The following is a 25,629-nucleotide window of genomic DNA, read 5'->3' as shown; positions in this document are numbered from 1 at the left end:
CGGGCCTGATTGTTTTTACATGTGGCGTGTTCAGTGGAGAACAAGTTGAAAGACTTGGAAAACAATCTGATACGCTGATAAAACAATAGGAGGCTGCCTGAGGTCGTGATCACATCTAGACCCCACTAACTGTCTGCCAGGAATATCAGTTTCCTGATGTGGAATTGTTGAGTGTCTGACGTTATGCTGAGTTTTTAGAAAAAGGTGTATTGGACTGTTTTTATGATGCCGATAATAATCCGAATAATAAATCCGAAAACATGTTTTTTATAAACACTTTTTTATTACATTTTGACAATAAGTTAAACTTAATTTGCTGAATTACAAAATCATTCACACGTCTCTTAGAAAATAAAAGCAGAAATATTCTCAGGAACGAAAATTAATGTTTTGATAAAGATAGAAACTAAGACCCTTTCAAGTAAAACAGAACTTTTTAAACTTCATTCAAACAGAACTCATACTGAATTTTGTTCTTCTTTCTTTTCTGGGGTGCAAAATTACAAAAATAGATTATTTTTCATTGGGCACAAAGCAAAGTTTAATTTATTCAAAATCATCAATTGATTCTTGTCTGTTTTAAGTGTACGAAAACACTTTAACTCGTACCCTGCCAAATAATGAATTGTATCTCTTCTATTGCAGAAATGCAGAGTTGATTAGCACCAGTAGTAACTGTTGACCCAATTACGAGTTTTTACAGTATAAATGCGCTCAGTGACATTTTACCTGAAACACAAATAGATACACAAAAACAATCTGCACGCTAGCATGGTACAGCTAAGCACTAGCAATTAATGACAGTTAACATGACAATGGTAAAGCAGCATGGTTAAAATCATGGTGACAAAAATTCCTGCAATTATCCTAATTTGCAATCCAAAAATAAATGGTTTATATTTAAATTGAAGGTAAGACACAACCGTGCACTCTGCTAGCATATTGTTCTTCCCATTTTGTGTATCTAAAGCGTGAATTACTTTTTGTCACTTCCCTTTCCACTCTACACTCTGTTTGACAGAGATTAGTTTAATGTCATCACTCGATCTTTAAAAGCAACTGCTTTAAAAATGTGTCAGCAAAACCTCAGGGGCACAAAACATGAAATGACAAAACAAACATAATGGGGAACAAAGCAAAGCTCGGACAAAAGGCTAATTTACAGTATAATCAGACAGTTCAAGGGTCGATGAAGGACACTGCAATGTAGCGGGTGCCGTTAGTTGTGGGCAAGCCTTCATGGAGATGAGTCAGTCGCCCTGGGTGCATGAAACTCCAGCCCTTTCTTGGCGACTCTATGGAACAGTTATATCTATGGAAACGACAACCCCCACCCTAAAAGGAGAGAAGAGACAGTTTGATGGTTGTGTATAGTCAGAATGTATTAATAGGGTTAACAAGAATATTAAGGGGACGATGTAAGTGGAAATTATTACTAGGGATGCACCGAAAATTCGGCCACCGAAAATCTTCGGCAGAAAATGGCCCAAAAGCGCATTTTCGGTTTTTTGGCTGAAATACTTTTATCACCGAAACAACACGGCCGAAACAGCTAACTAAAGAGATCAGCTCCTCTGATGCATCTGTAGCAGACGTTATTCCTTTAATTGCAGCACTAAAGTGTAGTTCACTCTTAGAGTCTGTGAGCACACGTTTCACTGAGATCTATTTGGATCCTCTGCACTTCATCGCGACTGTACTTGATCCGCGTTATACAGATCATTACCTGGATGTGGGATTAAAGCAGCACGCACCAGAAATGATCCGGGCGCGATGGATGCAGAGGACCAGCTTAGAGACGGAGAAGCGCACAGCACAGTAGAAGGTGTGTGTGTATGTGTGACTATAAATGCAGCGCGTGTGAGAGTAAAGCGTGCTTATAGCTCTGTGTTGCTGCTTATTAGACCAATACTGATCGCAACCCTCCACCAAGTGTAACACTAAGTGTTATTTTTAACTTATTATTACTAATTTTATATTGTGCATTGTTGTAATGTCATTGCTAAATAAATATTTGAATACTTTTGTAATTGATTTATTCTTTGAATTGCAATGCCTTGATTTTAGTGAGGTTAGTACACAGTCATAGCCATAAATGCAATTGTACTAATAATTGGCATAATAATTTCTTTCGGTGTTTCGGTTTTCGGTTTTCGGCCTTGGTGTCCTCATTATCGGTTTTCGGTTTCGGCCAAGAATTTTCATTTCGGTGCATCCCTACTTATTACATCTTACCTGAAAATCTGTGTCTTTGTTATTGAGAGCAACGTTGATGGTGAAGGTGGAAGAGTCATGGTGGGGCCTCAGGTACGATTGTCTGCCAGGCGTGTATTTTACCACAAAGTTCATTACAGCGTAACCCTGCGATGAAGGGACATAAATACATCAAGTTAGCTGACAGTCAGTGTATCTTTGAACATTTCATCCAATGGAAAACCTGTCAGCCACTGTCAAAGCTCACATTCCATTAAAGAATGTGACATACATGTAAAAACAGGTCCTATGAACAGAACTAACTTTTTCTGCTGATGTAACTTTTGGGCAAATAGAGGACGGGTTTCACTGTTTATCTTTCCTTTATTTCTCCAAGGGGCCACACTTACCTTAGTGTAGTAGCCAGAGAAAACTTTTAATGTGACGGGCGATATGAACTCTCGGATGAAGTGTAGCCACTCCTTATCAAAGCCGATTTGCTTCATATGAATGTCATCCGTCGGTACGGTCTCATAGCCGCCAGTAATACGCTTGTCCTGAGAGAAAGAAACGAGAGAAAATAAAAGCACGTTGCAGTGTGATTTACAATGGAACAAATGACCCACCATCCTCAATGTGTGGGTGACCACATCTTTCAAAGTGATGATGATGATGACGTGTCTCTGTGTGTATGCGTGTGTATTTAAAACCGCAGAGTGTACTGTTGTCTGCCTGCATGAGGCTTAATGACCCATCCAACTCAGCCTGTTTCCCTAACAGGGTTAGTCATAGTGTCCACATTAGTCCACATATGGTCTCTTGAGCAAACTTTCAGAGACATTAATTACCAATTTCAAACTACATAAAGCAGGCCATGCGAATAAGACATCATAAACATAAAACACATCATCATGATCTTGCCTTTGTTATATTTATGGGATGGACCTCGAGAGGATGGTAATAAAATGAAGTGTGTGTACACAGGTAAAAAAAAAAAGCTCAAATAGCTTAAAAACAACATTAAATCAAATACATGGTTCTGATTCATTCATAACACACAACAAAATACTTTATCGCAATGAGAACATGAAGTGTTATCTTTACTATCATAATTATCTAACTCCAGCATTTGTTGAATTTTCAAAGTAAAAAAAAAGAAAGAAAGTGTAATGAATTCATTACAGCAAATTGCTTCTTCGGCAGGTGGGAAAATGAGCCTTGGTATCTCCAACTGTAGATTTTGCTGGGAATTATGTGTATCTTAGCGGCAACTTACTGTCTCAACTTTAAGGTATTCATTAGTCCTAACAAAAGGTGTTGAGTGATAGAAAATAGACAACAATTTGAAACAATTTGATCTGCAGCTCATATTGTTACTAACTTAATCTCTTTGGGTTTTTTTTCATAGGTTAAAAAAAAAGAAGAAGCAATTAGATGACACCTTTTCTCTGGATACATGTAGATTCATTATTGTTTGACATTTTATCGAAAAAATAATTGAAAAAAATACTTAAATGATCATAAAAAATAATCATTAGCTGCAGCCCTAGTATTATTCACACACTGCTGCCCTTTCAAAGATGTGTGAACATAACAACAGAGAAAGGGTTCATGTGTGTTGACAACAGCGCTGTGTTCAGTGAACCCGAGTTAACAGGACTGACCTCGTGTCTGCCTCCAGACCATGATCCGTAGTGCTCCATCTCCTCAACCAGTTCGTCACAGGCCTTCTCTGTGAAGAGCGGGAACCAGAACACATCTGGACAAGGCTGCAATAAAAATACACAGACTACATGAACAAAGAGTCTTCTGAGATTAGACATGAATCTCACCCCCACCTGGAAATGCAATGACTGTAATGCGTAATCCACAAATATCTGAAAAGCAGATGTTGGGATTTCTGTAGAACATTATGTCATTCTCTGACTGTATCTCTTTCAAAAGGAACACATCCAGATTTGCACGCGTATACAAACCTCCTCCATGACGTTTTCAGTGAAAATTCGAGTGTAGTTTTGGTGGATGTACTTCTCCTTCCAGTCCTGAGAGGTGAAAACATTTCGGATTAGTGGGCATTTTTTTGGACTGTTTGCTGACCTGCATATCTCGCAGAGCTAATCCCCACTCCAACAGGACAGGCCCTAGCATGCCAAATACAGTGTTGAATCACAAACCCTTTATCGGTATGAAGTCTTATCACATTGAAGTCATTATTTCAAAATCATCTCAAATCTACAGTATAATCTTTTCATTATAGCTAATAATCTTTACAGGTGGTGTTTATCTCAGCTATTCAGAAAAAAAAGTTATTTTTGGGGAGGGGGGTGGGAATAGTGAGAGATCATAATGACTTACCACAGGGTTTTCAAATATCTGCCACAAGTCACTGTTATAATGGGAAATGTTATAATTGGCTTTGGAAATTAACCTCCCAAAGTCGTGACGGTTTGATATGTACATGAAGACTCCCTGCAGCAAACAGGAAAAAGGTTCAGTCAGTTTCATAAAAGTTTGAGGCAGAAAAAAATCTCTGTAATATTTCACAGGCAGGATTTATAACAGATCCATATCTACATAACCATAATACATGCAGATCTACAGTGCAAAAGTGCACTGCAGGATATAATTAGGGTAACTGTTTATGACTTGAACACTCATCAATGGTTAGCACTTTCATAAAACCTGTCAAAACTGAACAAAAGGCCGCATTTGCACAAAATGAAAAGTGTGATTTAAGTGTGTTTTAACACACTGAAATCAAATGTTTGACTTAGGTAGAACCAAAAGAGACACAAAATATAAATAATCTAAGATTATTTATGGGCGGTGGGAGTGGCAGGGCTGCAGGGGTGTTGGTGGGTTGTGAACAGGACAGGGTGGGGCAGTGAGAGGAGGGGAGGGGCAGGAACAGAGGGTCAAAGCCGAATCTAGGAATGATATTCCCTCTATAGTGAAGCATAGGGAGGACGCGTGTGTGGGGGAGGATTTGGACTCAGTGTCAGACTAGGCTTTATAGAGGACAAAAACGGATGAATTAGGAATGGTTTTGTAATCTGTGATCCGTTTCCTGGTGTAACTTTCCAAATTTGAATGCACAAAATCATCTTGTCGATTCTATGATTCAGACCAGATGGTTTATGAGTGTGAAAAGAAATACTTTTGGAGCCTAGTCTGAGATCAGTCTGGGTGTTTAGAGCAGCTGGTTACATGTTTGGCTGTTGGGGCTAAAGCATCAGGACAGGGGGACTTGCATGTGGACTGTCTCTCCGACCTTCCTTCTCCTCCTTGATCTCCTCTTGGAAGGCATTATAAAAACAGAACAGAAAACCGGTCTCTTTCTCTCTCTAGCTTAGACAAATATCTGCTTTTGGAGTGACCTAAACTCATCACAACCAAAATGTCAAAATCAATTTCCAAATAGCTTCTGGAAGGACTTTTTATACAATTATATAATGTAATTTAAAAAAACAAATAATAATAATAATAATAATAATAATAATAATAATAATAATAATAATAATAATAATAATAATGACCTTGACCTAAATCACAAACAATGCATGTGAGTCTGCCTATGAAATTCAGCATCCACTTAAATATTAGCCAAAGCTTGGTATGGCATCTTAGTGCTAACCCACTGGAAATGGATGTTACAGAAAGCAGAATAATCAAAACAAATGGAAACCTTTGGGGGCCTGAGCATATGGAATGATTCCGGAGAAGGGGAGTCTTTTTCTCTGTGACTGGTCTAAAATAAAGGAGAAGCATCATGTAAATAATATAACATACATGATTGTTTAAGAATAAGAGAAAGGGTGACAGTTGAAATATATGTGTCACATACATAGCAACTCAGGAGGAGAGGAAACGAGCCTGCATGAAAAAGGAGCAAGATTCCCTCTGAAGCTGATGTTTTTGTGGGTTAACATGGGAGGAATGCATGCTGGGGAAGAAAGCCGGGCAATACAAAAAGACACCAAATCAGAACCGGTAGTGGCTTAGTGCTGAGCATGGGTGACAAGTTAACATGTTAAATGGTGTAAAGACAAACACATAACAGGCAAGAAAATTGATGTCAGCTAGCCAAGCAGGCATTGGAACTAGCTGCACTGTCTGTGGTCTTTAAACAACAAAGAAGAAAAGTGAAGAACACTGTATTCAAGTGGAACAGAGAACCTTAATGAAGGACTATAGTGGTGATCATGAACAGAGAAAGATCATGCCTTGATGACAGACAGAGACACTTCAAACCATTTATACTTGCCATCTTTCAACTTTGGCTTCTGGAGAACTGTTGACTTTTTCAGGGTTAAGATTCATTGCATTTGTCTTATATAAATATTTCTAAAACTGGCTATGTCCTCATTCAGACAACACTGGTATTTTAAGGAAAACACTACTAAAATATCTTCACAGTAGGTTCACAACACTAACACATAAATTCCTTAAGATGGAGGTTGAGCGTTCTTACCATTTCTCTGGCGTTTCTACAAAAAGCCATATCTGGGTCCAGTTTCTCAAGAACAAAGTAGTTCCTTTCTTTCAGCTCATTCCTCAAGGAACTGCCCTTGACAAGGTATACATGTGCCATGTAAGGAATGTTCCACACACCCCTAAAAACAACAAAACACAGTGAAAAGAAGCGCTCATTTTGCAGTAGCCATTGAAATTGGCATTCCTTTTTATCCCTTATGCCATCCATGACTTCAGGTGTGTTGAATGACTTGTTAAAGAACATAATGGAGAACTACATGGTAAAAAGAGGCAGCATGTAAATGTCGGAACATGTTATCCATTCAATATCTTTTGAATATTAAGTTACAAATACATAGCATTCGATTTTTCTATGTTTGAATTTGTTTTTCTCCCAATCCGGACACACATTATCTCTGTTGCAATTAACTCCCACCTTTGGCCTATCAACACTGGTATCCTGACCAACCAGTGGGAGTTGTTCCTGCAATGACAAGAACCTGATCCCTCACTGTCTTCCTCCCCACAGGTTCATGGGTGATTAAACCTTGGTTTCTACTGTGGTGGGCGGGTGCTTATTCCTTCGCGCCATCTGGGCGCCATTTCAACTTATTTTTAAACACATAAAAAATGAGTCAGTCAGAGAGAGGCAGTGAATTTGACTGTGACTTTATTCATGCCTCCGGCTTTGATGCTCAGTGCTAGATCACAGCTCAGGTTGGATTGTTAATTTAATGATTCTTCTTGTGTGTATTCTAGGATGTAGCTCATAATTAGCCATCTTGTGTCTTGTTGTTTATGGCTAAACATGATTAGCACAACGGAACAAGATTTATTTATAGTCATGAACACAATGAGAGATCCGATACTTGCATTGCAGATGTGTGAGCCAAAAATGAAAAAGTCATTGCAGTGTACATTATGAAGAGTGTACCCTTTATTGCAATTGGGACTTACATTCGTTTTCTCTGCACAATGTCGACATAGTCTTCAGAGCGAGCATAATAACCATCCAGGCTCAAGGCTCCCCAGAAGTTGGACCACAGCTTGCCATGGCGAGTGACAAGGGGACCAATTATTTTTCTGTTGGGAAGCAGGAGGCAGAGTGGACAGATGGTTATTCTGTCAGAGTAGTTAAAACTCAGTGACATCTCACAGACAACCACCCACCTAATGTATTGGGTTTCATACTGGTAGCACCAGCATGCTGCATCAAAAAGATCAACCTCTCAGTGAAAAGTTATGATCACTGCCAAGTCCATAAAAGAGATTTTAAAAGTGCATAATATAAACTAGAAGTACATGGATTGCTGCAACAAGTTCCAGTTAAAAAAACATAACAAAAACTGAATCTGGTGATTTGTTTGAATTGGTATAGAATACAGAGGCTCAGAATTTCCCACTGCTGTTTTTTTAAGTCTTACAAACCCAAACCACAATGACAGGGATTTGTTTTACTATGATATGAAATGAACTGGACAGTCTGAATATAATTGATTTTGATGCAAATGGATGCACTATACAGTACTAATGCTAAATGTTCTTCTCAACAAAGGCTGGCATTTTCCTCCCACAACTTCAGTGCCAGCGGAGAATTCCCATACTGTCTTTAAATATCCTAGAAAGGCTTGTGCTTTGCATGCCTTCAACAGGTCACAATACCATGCCGCGGCCACAATGACATCTAGTTTATGGGAAACTTTCTCCGCAATCATGAGCTGCAGAAGGGAAAGATGGGTTTGCATGTTTGTTTATGTATAATGCAAAGTGGCATTTCAGGGTTAGTGCAATATACTCTTTCACTCTTTCCATGTACCCAGGGAAAAAAACAGGAAGCCAGAGTGACTTATTTTTAAACTTTCATTCACTCTGCTGTAATGTTCCTGTGGTTTTGCCACATGGAATAAATTGAGGAATTCAGTGGTTCAATGATCACAACAACTACTCAGGAGATTTGTTGAATAGGTTCCAACGTGCCACCTATTTCAGTTTCCATATTATTACCTGTTTTGCTCAATGAGGAGCTTCAGTGTCTGTCTGTTGGTGAGCATCACATCTGAATCTATACTGAAGTAGTAGTCACATGTGGTGTCCTTGCGGCAAAGATCCCTAATGAAATAAAAAACACAGACAGGACAGAGGAAGTAGTGATTATTCATTCTAGAGCTGATTACAGTCAATGAAATACTTGATGTAATCACAGTCACAAATTAAAATGTATCAGCTCCTAAGTATAACATGTCATTTTCAATTGTAGAGTCAGGCTCTCACTGACTATCTTTAAGTCTCACGCAGATAATGTGATTTTAAGGAAGATTAGAGACTACTAATAAACCTTAGACAACTTCATCATAGGGCTGTCCTGGCCAATGCACTGAGGCACGCTGCACTTTTGATGAGGATCTCTGTGATGGGGCCACACAGATTGAGTTATCACCATGACAACAGGCTGGTACTAAACACTGAGCAATGAGGGAAATGGCTGATACAGAGGGAAAAGTGGAGACCTCATTTGTGTGAATGCTATATTTTGTATCATACGCAACACTGTATTGTCTAGCCAATTAAATACACATTATTTTAACTCTGTAGAGATTCTAGAGTCCAAGATGGCCACCATAACCCCATGGGAAACAATGCATGAAGATTGTTAAATATTAATGCTTCTGCAACATAAAATAACTGTACTAGCATGATTCAGAACTTTAAAATCAATTTAGCAGGGAAGTTTTCCCTTAAACTATGATAAATTTGGGCCAACAACACCATGATTTGGTTTCGTCAATTTTGCTCTTCTAACCACTACTTCAGAGAGATGATAGATTTAAAGAGAAGGCCCACATACATGCCCATGTTCCTGGCTTCTCCTTGGCTCAAATTTTCCTCTGGTCCCACAACCTTGAAACTGTTGAACACATTCCTGTTTTCCTCCCAAAACTTCTGGATGTGCTTCTCGTGGTAAACCTCCTGAGAAGGGGAGCCAATATTAATGAAATTAGAGGCCACATATACAGAGGTACCGTATAGACATGTAGAAAAATCGTGGCAGCTGCATACACTCACATTGTTATGGACAAAAACTTTGAGTTTATCTTTGGGATAATCCAGGGTCAGCAGCCGCTGGAAGAATTCAGGGAGAAATGGAGTCGGCTGCTCAATGAACACTCCAACCAACACATTTGGGTAGTCCTGTTTAGATTTGAGAAGTGACAGATCAGTGCAAATTTAAACAACTTGTCTTAGTAATGCAACATTGTTTAGCATGAATCATGGATCATTTAGACACTTGACAACATGCATAAACAATGACTTTACTACAGATGGTATTCACTTCAGGACAGAAGTTGTCCATGCTTTATTGTCACATAGCTCTTGATTACATGATATGAGCTCATATTTATTATTCTCTTTTTAAATATCATCTCAACTGTTTACAAGAAGAATTAGTGAACATATGTTCTTTCTACAGACCAGCTGGCTTTATTACTGAGTAAATTCCCCCCTTTAAAAACAAAAAAAGCATATTTAAAACAAACAAACGAACATACTACTTCACAGGACTTTAAACCCAGGTTTCCACGTATAACTCTTTTCAGAGGACAGTAAATGTACAACATGATTGCTCAGACAGTTGGGAAAAGGAAGATATAAAGACAAATAAAGAAAGAGACAGAAGAGCAGAGAAAACATTTTCCCATGACACTCAACTCCAGCCCACACAGCTCACTCTGGACTCATGATCCCCTTGACCAGTTCACAGTAAAGGTCTGGGCCAGGGATGAAAAGGGATCCGAGCAGAAGCGTCTAATTTGCAAGTTCCGCAATGTCTGAGTTTCAGGCACAAGAAGGGAAACTTGTGCATGTTGCCAACGTGAGCTCAAATTGTTACTAAGATACAGTGGACTGGCAGCAAGGGGACAGAGTGGCAAAAACAGCAGCGCAAATATGATCAGAACTTTTATTAATCAGACAAGAGAAACACCTTGACTTTCATTTGTACACAAGCGACAAAGCTAGGCAATTAAGGCTGGGCTTTGGCGGTCTAACACTTGCACTGCCTTTGCAAGGCTTATGCTCAATCCCAAAACCAAAGTACACAATGAACCAAGCCGGACTGCCAGTGACCTGGGTTCACCCCCACCAGAAAGGGCTGGACACAGTATGAACAGTGTTTCCACATGACCTGATCCCTCCGAACTGTTGCATAAAGCAGTGAAGTGGAATGAAATATGTTCACTATCTTGCTTGTTATTCAGAAGCAGAATGTTTCTGCATTCACTAGGGAAGGTCAATAAGAACAGCTTTCATAGAGCTGCTTTTAATGCAGGGTTTGCACTGAATCAGCTACAGCTACTGAAGGGCATTTATTTACTGAGAAATTGATTCATGTCTCATTATTACAGTTTGTGATGGTATGTTTTATTTATAGTGTGAAGAATACAAAGATAATGTGATACACTGAGTGAAATCATGTGTATCTTCAGCACTATACACACAAAGAGAAGTAAAGTAAGTAAAGTTTGGTAACATTTTTGACAGACGCAACCACACAGCCAAAGACATTTCCTAGTGCATGCCATTTTGCTGTCTATATGTCGCCAGCCTTAGCTGAACTCTGTGACAAATTTTCAGCGTAACCACTATAACTTACTATTGTGGATAAAAACCTCATACTGGCAAGCCCACTAAAAGGCAGTCTGGTCGACAGTGACACCCCTTTAAATGAGACCTTCTGAAAACCCCAGAAGCCATATCCTGCACCACAGCAGTGCAGTCCTTCCTCTTCCCCCAAGTAGTTTCCCTGGCACTTATGCTCTTTTAAAAGGATCCAAAAGGACCAACGGGCACATGAGCTATTATTGTTGGAAAGGGAGTGTATGCAGTACCAACCATCTTGCTTATCTGTTGAAATAGGACAAGCTTTGCTCCACTCATACTGTCTAGACATTCACTGACAGATGGATGGTTCATGCTAGAAGGGGGGGGGGGGCAAACTTAGACACACATTACCTATTAAGTAATGGCCTAAAAGGAGACAGTAAATTGAAAGAAAGTGTTTTATTTGTAGCACTTACTTGTAACTGAGACAAGTCCACAAGATCATCATCACAGTGGCTACAGCCATGTTCATAGTTCCATGCATTGGGGACATAGTTGGCCAAGTAGTTCAAGTACATCTGCAAGGGAAAAAATTCAGAGCAGGTGGATGACTGGTTATAGAAGATTAATATCAGCATAAGCAAAAACCTCATGTTTCTTTTCCTGGTTCAAAAGAACTCTTAAAACACGATCATGAATAGCCTACTCTGTGAAGAGAAAGTACAGTCCACTGGGGACAACCATGTAAAATCACCTACAAGTCAGACTAAAGACCACGGGGCTATAAATATCGTGTCTACTGAAGCTGAAACGTCATAATTAAGAATAATTATCACTTTTCTCTTCAATTCTCTTCGTAGATTTCAACATATTATAATCACAGACATAGCTGCTCTGTATTTACTGTGCAAGAAAGGTGCAAATTATGTGGGAAGATATAATTTCCAGACAGTGCACTACCATTTACAAATCTCTTATCACATACATTAACATAGTGGACACATTTTTGTCAACTGATAGGGATGGAGGGTTAACTGGATAATAGTCATACATTAATGGTCAGAGATCCAGCTATTGCAGCTGCAATGGTAGAAACGATGGTAGAATTGATTCTGTGATCTATCATTTAGAGCTTCTCCTCCAGATGTTGAGGACTCTGGGAAAAATGACTCAACACTTTGGTTGGTTTGGTTCATTACCAAGAACGACCAGAGACAAGCAGAATCACAGAATCACACAGACACCCTGCTTGCTGAGCCTGTCATTGTAATGTTCAGAGAATGATGGTGATGGGACACTTGGACAGAGGCATTATAGCCAAGTTTTGGCCAGACCTCTCTCCTGCACTTAGTAATGAACTTGCTTTTATGGCCAGGGTAACTGGCAAGTATCACAAGGAGCAGTATGTATATTTTCACAATATGACGGGATGTTGAATGTAAGTTGGATAAAAATCTAAAATTACAGGCCAACAAAAACTCAACTGCAAATGGGAAAGAATAGTTTGATAATTCTACCCAAAGCTACAATGGTGTCCTCAATAGGGATGATTATCTCAAAATGTATCTATGGTGTGCTTTGAGTAGACTTCATAAGGTGTGCTCCAGCGCATAATTTATTACTCACTTTGGTGTTTCCGTTGCCATGGACGACCACTGGCAGAGAGTCGTAAGCTGTATTCCTAACTCTCACTCTGTCTGTTCCAAACTTGAGAAGCACCTCATCTGCCAAAAATAAGAACACGAGACGTGTTAGGCCAGGTTATGAAAATCAACTTACCGCATGTGTAAGAGCTGTGAAGGTTTTACGAGGTAAATTACCAAGCCTATGACTTCTTTGAACATATGCAATATTTGACTGAGTGTGGGAGCAAAAACATATGATGATGGTTAGTGGAGCGAGACTAAATTTTTCATTTTTTGACTTACAAGTGCCAGAGTTATACATAACTTTTAAATTAGTGAGTGAATTATTGAATTGAGTTCTTGTGATTTCTCACCAGCGGCCCCGTTCAGGTTTTGGAAGATCTGGCACTTGTGGTCCAAAGTCATATTGAGACTTTCCTGAGAAACATGAAAAAAGGGAGATTTGCTCAGCCGTACAGATATGCTTTCTAGGGATATATTTTCAGATTAAGTGTTGGGTTTGATCATAAGACACTTACTCGTTTTAAGGGATCCAGGTATACTTTAGTGTAGAAGAGCTGGTCATCATCGTTGTCATGGAGGTTCCATTGTGTAACAATTTTGTTTATGTATGGGGCATAACCAATTATACCTGCAAGCAATAAACAGTGTGAAAAACATTTGCAGCAATAAAATATAGGGTGACCAAAGTTTACAAGGTCATATACAATTGGCAGACTGTTGGTGTCAATTATGTCTGTTGGCTTCTTAGTATACGCCTTAAACAAAGTGCAACTCTGGCCAGTAATCCCGAGCACACAGGAAACTTTTCTTCCCACAGTGCGCAGATAGGAAGGACCACAGTAATGGGCAGTAGGAAAGCTGTAATCCATAAGTTTTAACTGTCTCACAACTCACCACTAGCTGAGTTTCTGGAACAGCGTGTGCTAGTATGTAACTCACACCCACTCTCAATGCACATTCTCATGTCAATCTCCATTCCAGTTTTCCCTTGTCTCCTCATTTTCCTTCTCTTACTCACAAACACTGACCACAGTAACAGATTGCAGGGTTTGGCTTTGTTGTTGGTGTGTACTGTCTTGCATCCCATCATTTCAAATACGCCTGAGAAACTGTAAACAAGTCAATGGATAGACATGACATAATCTAAAAAAATCCGCACTGAGAAGAAGTTCAAAGGAACTCATGAAATTTTATGCAAATCATATTTATTGGTAGGTGATCCACAAAATGACGGCTGGGAAGTGCTTGCCTTTTGGCCCAGTCAACATTAACTTGCACTGTGGTATAAAACACATCATATTATATTCTGACAGCAAAGTTTAAAGAGTGGAAACTTGTTACATGAAACAATGAAACTTTATGTCACGGTATATCTCTATTTTGGCATTAAAAAAAAAAAAGTTATAGCTCTTGCAACTCTCAATGCTATAATTGGTTTCAGGACCCGGTTTAAACTATTATTAGTTTAGTAAGCAAGTGACCTTTTTGTTAGTCTACTTAAATAAACAGACAGCCACACACACACTTACTGTATCTTGATTCCATTCCCGAAACTCTGTGCTTTCTGTGAGCTATAAAACTTTCTCCAATGGTCACTTGGGCGGTAGCCGTAAGAACACAAACAAAACCAGCAATTTTATACAAACTGTGGCACATTCGGGGGGCCAAGACAAATCCACATGTCATGTCAGTGACAATGAATGCTAAAAACAGTCTCTGATCAGACTGAGACAGCTAGGCTCCTATGGGAGGTCAGACCATGATGATGGCCACAGGGAAAGCAGTAATCCAATGGCCTGAGGAAGAAGTGCAGCTGGCCATGCCATTTGCATTATGCATGAGCACATACTGGTACTGTCCTTTTTAAAAAACACTAAACACATTTAGTATGTTTTTCAACAGTCTGCATTTTTAGATTACTTCACATTCACTATGCCTAGAAAACATCTCCATATGAAATGTTAATGGAAGGAGGAAATAAATCAGAATTAAAAGGGTTGGAAAAAGAAGGAAGTATGCAGTTACTGTTCTAATGAATGGGCTTCTGTCACCTCTTGTCCACTTGGACAGGAAATACCACCAAGAGTCTGTTTACAGGGAAAATATACTCCCATTTTACAGCAAGAGATACAAGTCCTGTGTTTTCATATTTAAAAGCTAACACCAGTCTATTGCCATTCCTTGGAGTCATCCCACCATTCTTTAAACCAATAACACTGAGGAGGCTTTGCTGATTAGCTCCCTGAATTCCAGAGAGGTCTGCAAGTCTTCAGCTTTCGATAGCTAATGGTAGAATATAAACAGTGTGAACCCATAGAAGTTATGGGATTAAAACCAAGTTCCACAAACACTATTTTACCCTACCATACAAGTTATATGTCCCAAAACATAACCAAAAAAAGACTATTTTGCCTCAGACATGGTTGAGAAGTTGAGGGTTAGGGTTAGGTGTTAACACACCATCATGTGAGCCATGGCACAGAGAAGAGATTCAACAGGTCATAACAATTAAGCACATTTTGAAATTTTAAAACCCACCTCCAGAGTTGAGGTAGCGCTTGCCACTGCGGACTGAGGGGTACTTGTCAGCTAGTCGCTTATCTGGCCAAATCAGTCCTTCTGCGGCAAAAAGGACTTTATGATTGACTTGCTGGAACTTCCTGAGAATCTCTTCTGGTCCCCCAGCAAAGATAAGATCATAGCTAAAAGAGAGTGGTGAAGATAAAATAAGACAGATTCTTATCATTTTTTTCACCCCTTAGGGACAGTGTGACAGTTTTTTTTCAAAAATACTACATTTTTATCTTACAACTAACAAACAAATCAAGCTACTACTTGCTCAAGGTAGATAGAAATCTTAATGTAAACAATGTACATTCTTCATGAGAGAACATGTGTATAAGCAAGCATTCCTGAATTGCACTAAGACAGAAATGTATCATGACAGAGGAACAAGTGCTTAAGCTTTTACATAGGCCTGGTAGCAGTTAATTTAAAAGCATGTTAAGGGCAGATATTTTAGGATGTGGAAACTCCTAATGTTTAGAGGGATTTTGTGACTTTGAGGTATGAAGTCATAATGATAAAAGGGCTGATTAATGTCAGTGACACCATTTCCCCAGTGTCGCTTCTCTTCTTGAAGTGATTCTGTTCATGTTCCTATATCCTGTAGAAAGTAGCCAACAAATTCAGCAATCCAAACAAAACATCCCATACTATATATACACCACTTCTTATAAGAAGGAAAAGTAAAAGGCACCCCTCCTTTAGTCAACCTGAACAACCTCAGGGAGGCATTCCCTAAGATGAGTGGAAGTCAACTGTAGGTGAGAAAGCCTGTTTGCTCTACTGTAACCACATCTGGCTGACACCTGTTCATACAAGTATGCTCTGTCTCCTTAACTCATCAATCATAGTTACTGCTGCAATATTTAAGGTCTTGCAATCCACAGACAAAACACTGCTGTCAGTGTTTAAAAAGTTTATTATATTAAAATAAATTTCAAACCAACTCAGTCTGGTGACTAAATGTTTTGTTTTATTTTCTCTTTGTGTGTGTTGCTTATACTGGCATCAGAGATCATTGATTAAAGATTACTGTACTAAATTTGCTCTTATTAATACTACAGAACTACAGAAACTAGAGTTGAGTTTTAAGCTGCATTGAGCATTCTGCTGCAAATTATGTAGTTACATACGTGTCCTCTTCAAGTAATTAACAGAGAACACTTAAAGCCAAGGTTTAAATATCTATTTAATGATGCACAACACACTCCATAGTGTGTTTGGGAATATGTAGGGTTCATATACTGAAAGTGGGAAGTACCACCTTTTTAATTTTGTACCAGTGTTAAGAATGTTGTTTGGAGATGGGCTAACCTCCTTGATTAAGTAAAATCTTTCCATTGTGAAGCCTAAAATCATTACTATACACATGAAAAAATTCTGCCAGTTCCAATTGTGCATAAAGTGACTGATGTAGAGCCAACTCACACACCACATACTGGCTGTGAATAGCAATTGTGGTCTCCATTTAAGGTACGCAGCTTTTTAATTGCATGCAATCATCATCATTTTCATCTTTTTGGAATTTAGCACATGCTCAGAAGCTTAACAACACAGCAAATGAATTTTAATTTTGCATGAATTTCGTAGAGAGTGACTTTCATATAAGACAAAATGTAAGGCTGTGAATGACTTGCACAGCCACGGTGGCCCAACAGGATTATAGATTTTGAAATGAATTTAAATGGCTCACAGTCTTCTTTGAAGTGCAGATGTAGTTTTTTACACTACAATCATTTTCTCTAAAAGAAAAAGAAAAAACACATTCCAATTACCTGTTTCAAGGGTGTGACAACTTTGCACAGCAATTATAGCTTACATTATTCATGTGACACTGTACACAGTATCATCTTCTTCTGCTCTATTTGAGGAAATATGGCCCGCAAAGCTGTTATTATTCTAAACCACTCACATTAAGTCAGTGAAACTTTCCATTGGCCTTGAGAACTCATAATTGAGCTACCTGCATGTGAGAATTACCCTGCTCATATATTTGCAGGTGCTCTGTAATAATGCCTTTGCGTGAAAGAGTAGAGGGCGTTTTCGGGCTACATAATTCCGTCTGTGATTGTGGAAATTAGTTACATTTTTAATTGAGAGATCTACATAGCAATTAAGGGTGTCTTGCAATTATTTCTTGTTAAGGAAATGTATTATGTTTCAAATCTGAGCTAAATCTTATCAAAGCATCAAGCCAATGTTTTAGTAGAAGAAGGCATCGACAGAGCAGCTTAAAGTACCAGCTGAACATCATCTTAAAAAAAGAACATATAAGCCAGCTAAAAAGGAATAAAAAAACAATCTGATCTTTTTATTTATTGGATTTATTGCCTACAAACGTACGGATACAGAATGGGGACTTAAGATAGTATAGGAATATCAATCTTCCAGGAAATAATATCAGTGAATATTTCTGTGATCCGTCCAGTGGAACACTGAACAATGACTACAGCAGACAATGAGAAATATTTTCAACAAAACTCTGCCTGAACCTTATATATGAATAGGTCCAAGCTACCAAAGAAAGGTAGGAATAAATATATTTGTATGTATCAACATACCTGTCCACAGATAGGACAACAAGGTCCTCCTGGTCAGCAAGACCCTCCATGGCCTCCTTCAGTAGTCTGACTTTTTGCCCTCCACCGATCGAACGGCCTACGTCGCCACCCTTCCATGCTTCTCCCATTCCCAACACCTGCAACAGCCCAATATGAATGCAAAATTAGCAGGAAGCAACACTGCAAAATATCTATCTTCACATGTCCTTTTTTTGGTCATTTATTTATTTATTTATTTATTATATTACAAGTTTTCACATTTTCCAAAATGGGAGAAATTTCCAACTACTTTCCCTATGAAACACACCAAGATCAGGAAACATGATGAAGTTGGCCTGCATTGGACAATTGTGTTACCCTATCAGCAGATGTTTTCACTCACTCAAAGGCAGAATTGCACATTTTAGAAACTAGAGTGCTGCCAGAACAAACTTCCACATAATCTCATTGTTTTGCAACAACTGTGACTGACAAAAGCAGAAAACTGAAGCAGGAGGTTTAGATAGGAGTGTAAGTCTTGGAGTGAGTGGTTACCTCATACTGATAATACACATGGACCAAGTTAGCTGCAGTACTGAGGTAAAACCTGAGTTATAGTCTAATTATCAGGTCCTTGTTTTTCTTTGTTTACTTATGGGGCTTGCTATGGAGAGTTGAGTGTGCATCAAGCCGGAAAAAACAACTTCACCAAGCACACAGCACAATAACAGCACAAATCCACTTTTTTTCCCCTTTTTTTTTTACATAATTTTAGAATATGAGAAGACAGTCTTACCTTCACAGTGTAGTTGAAATAGTCTGCAGACTGCTTAAAGCGGATAAAGCCATCTGTTTCCTCAGTTGCAACAGTAAGAACAAGCAATTTTTCTGAAAAAGAACACATTTTCACAACTTTACTTTTGTGACTTATGAAGTTATCACAATTTTTTTGGCTACTGAATTATGGGGATATGGGAATACACTATTGCAGAATTGCTAAAATCTTGGTTTCCTTTGAAGGAAATCCACAGAAATATGTGTATTCTTGTTTAGTTACGTATAAGCTACTATTAAGATTCCCTCTTATGCAAGCCAAGTCCTTTATAAACCTCAGACTTATGTCAACAAACTGGCAACTATTTGGTTTAGCAGTCTAAACCTATATCTCAAATTAGGTACACTGACTGTAGTTTTGATCTGAAGCGCATTTTTAACATGGACTCAGTGACTTCTAACAATCTTCTTTGGTTAAAAGAACTCCCACAAACCTCCAGGACATTTCCAGTGGCCATAAGTGCTGAAGTCTGAGGTTGAGGAAAGGTTAGACCAAATACAAATTAGCACCATAGCCTCATGTGAAACTAGAGAAAGGCGGGCTACACCCACTAAGCTAGTTTTCACTTGTTCTATTATGTTTTGTGAAACCAACTAGAGGACGTTGATTAGAGAGGATGCAAAAAGGAAGTACCCTGGATCTCTAGATCTCATTCTTCAAAGTCTATTATTCCATGAAGGTGGAGTACTATTGTATTTCATTTCCAGCCTCAAACAGATAATTTCAAACTGAGCAAAACATTATTCTACACTGGCAGACAGACACTCCAACAAAAACGTTAATGACACTTTAATATTGTTTTATAGGACCACTTGAGTACTAATCCGGCTTTTCATGTTTCAAGAGCCAATCTTCCTTCTGTTCATTATACAGCATTATGTTCCACTAAACTCTTGTAAATAATTTATTGTGCACTGGCAAGTAGAATTGAAAGTATGAACGAGTATATATGGGGGCCCTTTCAAGGCCTTGAGAAGATATGATTCACAAATGCAGTCTGGTCCAGAAGATAGTTAAAGAACTTATGCTACACCTTTGAAAAACGAAGATGAACAGGTCTTTATTTTTTAAATGTTTTAATTAAATGTTATCTATCCTGGAGCTTTGAAAACACATTTCAAATAGAGGATGCTGACATAACATTTTCATGTCATATGACCCACCTAACCCTCACTGATTGGCCAAATAAAGTCATTATGGCTTCCATAAAAGGGAAAGTTGTGATTCTGGAAGCAACCAAATATGTTGAAAAGTTAAGTCCATTGCAGTCAAAAAATGAGTTGTACTACTTCAAAATCACTCATCTCCCATTCACAGATGGATACAAAAAACTAAAGCACATTACAAGAAGTCACAGAGTAGCTCTTTTCCTTTCATTTCCCGTCAGTGTGCCATTCTCTCATCCCAGTCTAGTCTGTGGCCCTGTCATCGCTCTAATAGCTATTCCAGTACTCCTCTGACACAGAGGTTCTGTTACAGGTTGGAAATAGTTTCCTGTCTGCCTTGAACCTAAGAGCATCAGATGACACACAGCAAATAACCAGTGGGACTTCAGAATGACTTGTTTTAAATTAAGAGCGGCACAGAGGGAAAGGGGCGCCTATTTCAAGCCACAGGTGTGTCCCTGTTCTTGTTCTTGGCTTGAAGGTCGAACAGTGCAGGGAGAGAATGGTGTCTTTCACATCTGGTAAACACATTTTCCATGCAGCTCTGTAAAACAAGTGATTTTAATAGTTACAGTAGAGGTCTGGATGCTTCCCATTTCCCTACACCGTATTATCACAGTGGCAAAGTTGAATCCCAGGTCGGGTCAAAGTAATTAGATATTCAGAAAGCAACATGTGCATGCCTTTAGAACAAGTCCTCTGGGGAAAAGATGTGTCATAAATCAAACTACTCCTCTTTTTTTTGCTGTGTGAAAGCAATCTTGGTTGAAGCTATGGGGAAAAAAGCTTTTTTCTAACTAAATTTGATTTGCAGATTAAAATACAACCACTCAAGTGACTCAACCTGAATATTCATAGGTTTTTTTTTTACTGATTCTCATCATTTAGCTAATGAGTGCACAACATCTGCATATCATAGTATTTTCGTGCCAAACAGTGTAACAGGTCAGTAATGCATCCTGGTTTGTGGACTACTATAATATACTGTATCAATGATACTTAAGAAAAAATAGTTGAACATTGCATTCTAGCAAAAAATTTCTGTCAGGATTTCCTTTGTCTCCATGAAAACACTATTACATAATGATGTGAGTTAATTCCTTCATGCCCATGAAATATGAATTAATCACGAGCAGCTTTGTTTGTACTTGGGCAATGAAAGCCTGTGGTGAGCTTCACATTGTGATCTTTACACTGTTCAGTTTGTACAACTTTTCTATTTTAATTTCCTATGCAGTATTAAGAGTACTGTACACTAAGCTACAGCACACGTGTGGAGAAAAACTGGCTGACTGGCCCGTGATACCCGGGAGACATTTCCCAGCAGGAAGAAATGGATTGACAGCTCACACCAATTACCCTCTGTGACTTTGCCCTGACCTTAAGGAACCACATGCTTTTTTTCTCCCATTGTAAACATTCAGGCCACATGAGTATATCCTAACAAGCAAGCTCCCAGTTAAGTACAGCCTGGGCCTGCAAATCCCCTTTGATTTAAAAGAGATCAGTCATATACTTTTATTTCTTACATTGCAAGTGTTATTCAACCACTTTGGAAAGTCTTTTTCACTGCTTTTCCATAAACAATTCCCAGTATGGGAAACTGCTTTAGAAGTAACAGTGGTGTCATGTGAACTACGGCTGGAAACCTTGGCTGGATGTCCTAACTTGGTCTCTAAATAAAACACAAAGTTCCTAGAGAAGAATTATGGTAGGTCAGCAATACACCAAGACAAGGCATATATCATATTGTATATCATATGTTAAGTTAAAATGGGATTTGTCTGTAATTTCCTCATAATCAGTTAGGGGAAACATTTTAAATTGCACAAAGTATGGATCAAAGGGCTAACATGGATAAGCCTTGTATACTGTAAGTGTAAGTAAAACTTTATGTCCTTGCACTGCTGCAGTTTGTTTCTGTTGCTCCTAATAGACCAATTTCACCACAGTTCAGAGAAACCCAAGTCTAATAGCTTGTGCTTTTGAGCATCCCAAAATATGTATATTACTCTTGCAGGCTTAGTCTTAAACTTAAATATAATTTTTTTGTACAAAATAATATGAGGAGTCTACAGTTAATTCCGCTCATGTTCAGGGTATTCCCTACAGGTGAGTCCTTGATTCTACATGATTTAGTTATTTGCTTCTGCTGGACTCCATCTTCCACAAGCATAGTATCAAATTCTACTCATACGCAGATGACATCCATTTGTATGTTACACAGGATTATTTGCACCTACTTGACATTTTTGCATATTCAAAATATTAGCAAAACAGGCTCAGACCATTTCATTTTTTTGCTTATGTTTTAAACTGAGTGAAAAAGCTCTTGATCTGGTTTTAATGGAAACCATATTGTGCTTCACTGTTTAAATTGGTCCCTGCATGGAGAGAAAGAAAGGAATTACAGCACCACAAATCTACCTGTTGATCAATTCCTGGGCCAGTAAGCCAGTACTTTTGATGTGGTTTTATTATGCAAACACCATTATTACACTAATTATGAAGATTAGTTTAGAGACAGATGGCAACACTCAAAAGGAGAGATTTTTAGACAGCCACAATTTTTGGGCATGGGTGTCTAGTCAAAATAAACACAGCATGTTCTCTTGTCAGTACTGTATGAACAGCCCATAGAGGGAGAGGAATGTAGCTCAAACAGCACTGCTGTAACTCTTCTCCAAGAAAGGTATTAGAAGCCAAGCGGTCTTTCCCTCTCACTCTTTCTCTCTACCACATGGAGAGCAGCCGTCTAGGTAAACTTTCACACTTCGATGAGCAAAAATTCTGACGCACTGGCTGGGCTGAGCTTAAGTAAGCATTTCTTGCAAAACGGAAAGAGGTATCATGGGAATGTGCCCTGGCCTTGAACATGAGGATAACAGGATCTTTCCTCTTTAACAAGACAGTCAGGGCCAGTAGACACAAACCCCTACTCTCTCTATTTTCGTCATCCAAGAAAATAAACAGTGTTCAACTAAAAGCTCACCAATGGTATCCAAAAAATGTCATTCAATGGAAAGTGAAATTAGTTCAGTGAGGCTGCATTTCTTTTACATCTTCATGTGAAGCCAGACACAAATAACAGGTGAAAGAAAAAAGGATTCTTCCAACATACATAAGACCTGATTCAGACTTTCATGCAAGGATAGCACAGTGATGCTAAATTCAGCTTTTCTTAGTGTAATCCAGCGTGTCATTTCTGATCCTGGAGATTTGCTTTAGGAGAAGTGCCCCACCATAAAAAAAATATGGATTTACTTCTCAGGGCAGTCTGTGTGTTCCTTTATTTCTGCATCTAAAATAATCAAAGTCATGGTACAATATCTTGTTTAAACATGGTAAGCTTAACAGACTCTCCGACATTTGCTTTTTCATGGGTGAATATTGGCTCTTGAGCTGCGTCAAAACTTTGCCAGGTTGCACAGCTGAAACCCCTCCTTGTGTTACTCAAAATAACATAAACCCTTTCCATCCGGGCAACAACTCTCTTTGAACGGAAAACATTTGGTGCCAGGTTGAATAGGGTAAAATTCATTGGAGGAATCAACATTGGAAGCGTATTCTGCTATTGGACAACTAAAGCATGTTTTTGCTAAGTTTCCAGGCTTTAAACAAGACATGTTGAAGTCTGTATAGTTTGGCCACCAAAGTAACTGTAGTAATACAGGTTGAGAGAGTTTGACACAGTATTTAAAGGTGAGAGAAATGAAAAGGCAAATAGGTCAGTGGCCTGATTAAACACCCTAGAACAGAGAATGATAGAAGCCAGCATTTTGGATAAGCACAGACACACCCACACTCCTTGTTTTGGACACTGAACAGACTAAGTCAGTGTAGGAACTGAGCTTATCTCAGTCCACAGGGACCTGCATAACATTCCTTAATGTCATTCAATTCCATTTAGCAAAACATGAAACAGCAGGCGCTAGTTTCTCTTCTGCTTTAAAGGTTACTGTAACCCTGACTCAACTTCATGGCATTAAAAAAAAGGAAAAAAAAAAAGATTGTCATTACTTTATTGTTAAACCCTTCTTTTAAAAAATGACATTCAAAAGTTGCTGCTTCTCAGTCACAGCTGGAACACGAGGGGTCTTGATCTGACGATGAGTACAAACGTGGATTTAATCGTTCAAGTACATCACTGTCCTGGCCTATGTAGCTCTGCCTTCTACTCATTTCTCAGCCATCAGCTATACATATATACATAATACACTTCCTAATTTAGCATTTTCCAGCTTTTGTATTCATTAACATTTTAATGGAACCACAAGCTGCTTTGGCACAGAAGTGCCAGTTTAGATATCTAAAAAACCAGGAGCCCTGAGACATGCAGACATTCCTTCTCACCTAACAAAATACCATTGGTGCTACCTAAACGAGTACTCAATGTGTTTGTAATTATCCTTAGTAACCAAATTTGCAGGATGAATACACAAGAGACTAGAAAGCTCTGATTGTTCACAGGCCGGTTAGTTGGATGTTTCTTTACTGTAGCTGTCCATTACTAAAAAGAATTTATTTTTGAGTGACGTTTCAAAGTCGCCATAATTGATAAAACACACCAGTTCCATAATACACAAGCCTTGTGGTGCATCTACAGAAAAAAAGACTGTGTTTTTAAATCCACGTCAAACCACAGGCACTTCAGCCTTAGGATGTGGCATGATGTCACCAGCATTTGGCCAGGAAACAATTTTGGAGTCTCCTCGCACGTCACTTTAAACAAGAATAGCTTACTCGTTACACCATGGAGAAACAAATATAATATAGAAAAAATTACAATTAATCCCATCTGGTTTATGTCTTGCACTACTCTTGTCAGGGGCAATGTCTACAGTTAAGCCAGTCATTTCTTCAGTTTGCCACAGAGTTTTAAATCTTTCATTGTTGACAGGAACACCACCCTAGTTTAATTCAACAATGCACTTACTGTAGATGTTAACATACTAAGTTGGCTTAAATCAATTTGTCAATTTGTTTTTGTGCTTAAAAATATTATAAGTGGAAGCATAACATTCTAACCACCTACCGTTTTCTTGAAAATGATCTTGTTCTACTTGGAAAGGGAATTCAAAATGCTTTTTAAAGATAAGCTGCTCCCAAACTGCATACTTTGGCATCTGCATGTTCTTCTGAGCTAGCTGATTTATTTTAACAGGCTACAATTATTACTTAATATAAACTCAAATTGCAGGCTCAAAAAGCCAAAAAAAGGCTCAACATATCAACTAAGTAAAGATCCTCTCCAGACATGTATTAAGATGCATAAAGATACTTTGCTTGGAACAATAATGTGTGCCTGACATGTCTTTTCCAGGGGAAAAAACAACAACAAAAAACTATAATTACCATTTGTAAATCCTTTAAATGATATCTACTACTCTCACTAAAAAAATCATGAATCTAAGCAGCAGTGCAGCAGCTTTTCTGGCTTCTGGTTATGGTGTAAAGAGTGTTGGGACATTTTACATGGGTACAAATAACACGATCAGTGCAAATAAGCCAAACACGTACAGCCCAACTGAACTTGTAAACATTAAAAACAACTCGGCCACCTCACTTCCACCGAACCTTAAAGTGGCGTTCAGCTCAGACTGAGGACA

At 38.6% G+C, this 25,629-nt stretch overlaps 1 protein-coding gene across 2 annotated transcripts in view; it reads right to left on the bottom strand.

The window, feature by feature from the left end:
* Positions 1–274: 274 nt before the first annotated feature.
* Positions 275–25,629, bottom strand: part of plod2 (procollagen-lysine, 2-oxoglutarate 5-dioxygenase 2) — a 30,290-nt gene continuing 4,935 nt past the window's right edge. Inside the window, exons 2-20 of one of the 2 annotated variants that reach the window (XM_062441606.1) lie at positions 18,816–18,907; positions 18,041–18,177; positions 15,453–15,616; positions 13,430–13,542; positions 13,265–13,328; positions 12,892–12,989; positions 11,742–11,843; positions 9,730–9,855; positions 9,512–9,633; positions 8,671–8,775; positions 7,624–7,749; positions 6,665–6,806; positions 5,879–5,941; positions 4,549–4,662; positions 4,170–4,235; positions 3,858–3,962; positions 2,604–2,750; positions 2,236–2,361; positions 275–1,335 (exon numbers count right to left, since the gene is read on the bottom strand). In XM_062441606.1, the coding sequence (XP_062297590.1) occupies positions 1,180–1,335; positions 2,236–2,361; positions 2,604–2,750; positions 3,858–3,962; positions 4,170–4,235; positions 4,549–4,662; positions 5,879–5,941; positions 6,665–6,806; positions 7,624–7,749; positions 8,671–8,775; positions 9,512–9,633; positions 9,730–9,855; positions 11,742–11,843; positions 12,892–12,989; positions 13,265–13,328; positions 13,430–13,542; positions 15,453–15,616; positions 18,041–18,177; positions 18,816–18,907 (2,168 nt within the window). In that variant the 3' untranslated portion in view covers positions 275–1,179. The remainder of the gene's footprint in view (positions 1,336–2,235; positions 2,362–2,603; positions 2,751–3,857; positions 3,963–4,169; positions 4,236–4,548; positions 4,663–5,878; positions 5,942–6,664; positions 6,807–7,623; positions 7,750–8,670; positions 8,776–9,511; positions 9,634–9,729; positions 9,856–11,741; positions 11,844–12,891; positions 12,990–13,264; positions 13,329–13,429; positions 13,543–15,452; positions 15,617–18,040; positions 18,178–18,815; positions 18,908–25,629) is intronic. The other variant, XM_062441607.1, reaches the window with a different exon arrangement.

Source organism: Scomber scombrus, chromosome 20, assembly GCF_963691925.1.
Source record: "Scomber scombrus chromosome 20, fScoSco1.1, whole genome shotgun sequence".
In the NCBI taxonomy this organism is placed as follows: domain Eukaryota; kingdom Metazoa; phylum Chordata; class Actinopteri; order Scombriformes; family Scombridae; genus Scomber; species Scomber scombrus.
The sequence above is the reverse complement of the archived record's forward strand: the minus strand, read 5'-3'. Positions and strand labels throughout refer to the sequence as shown.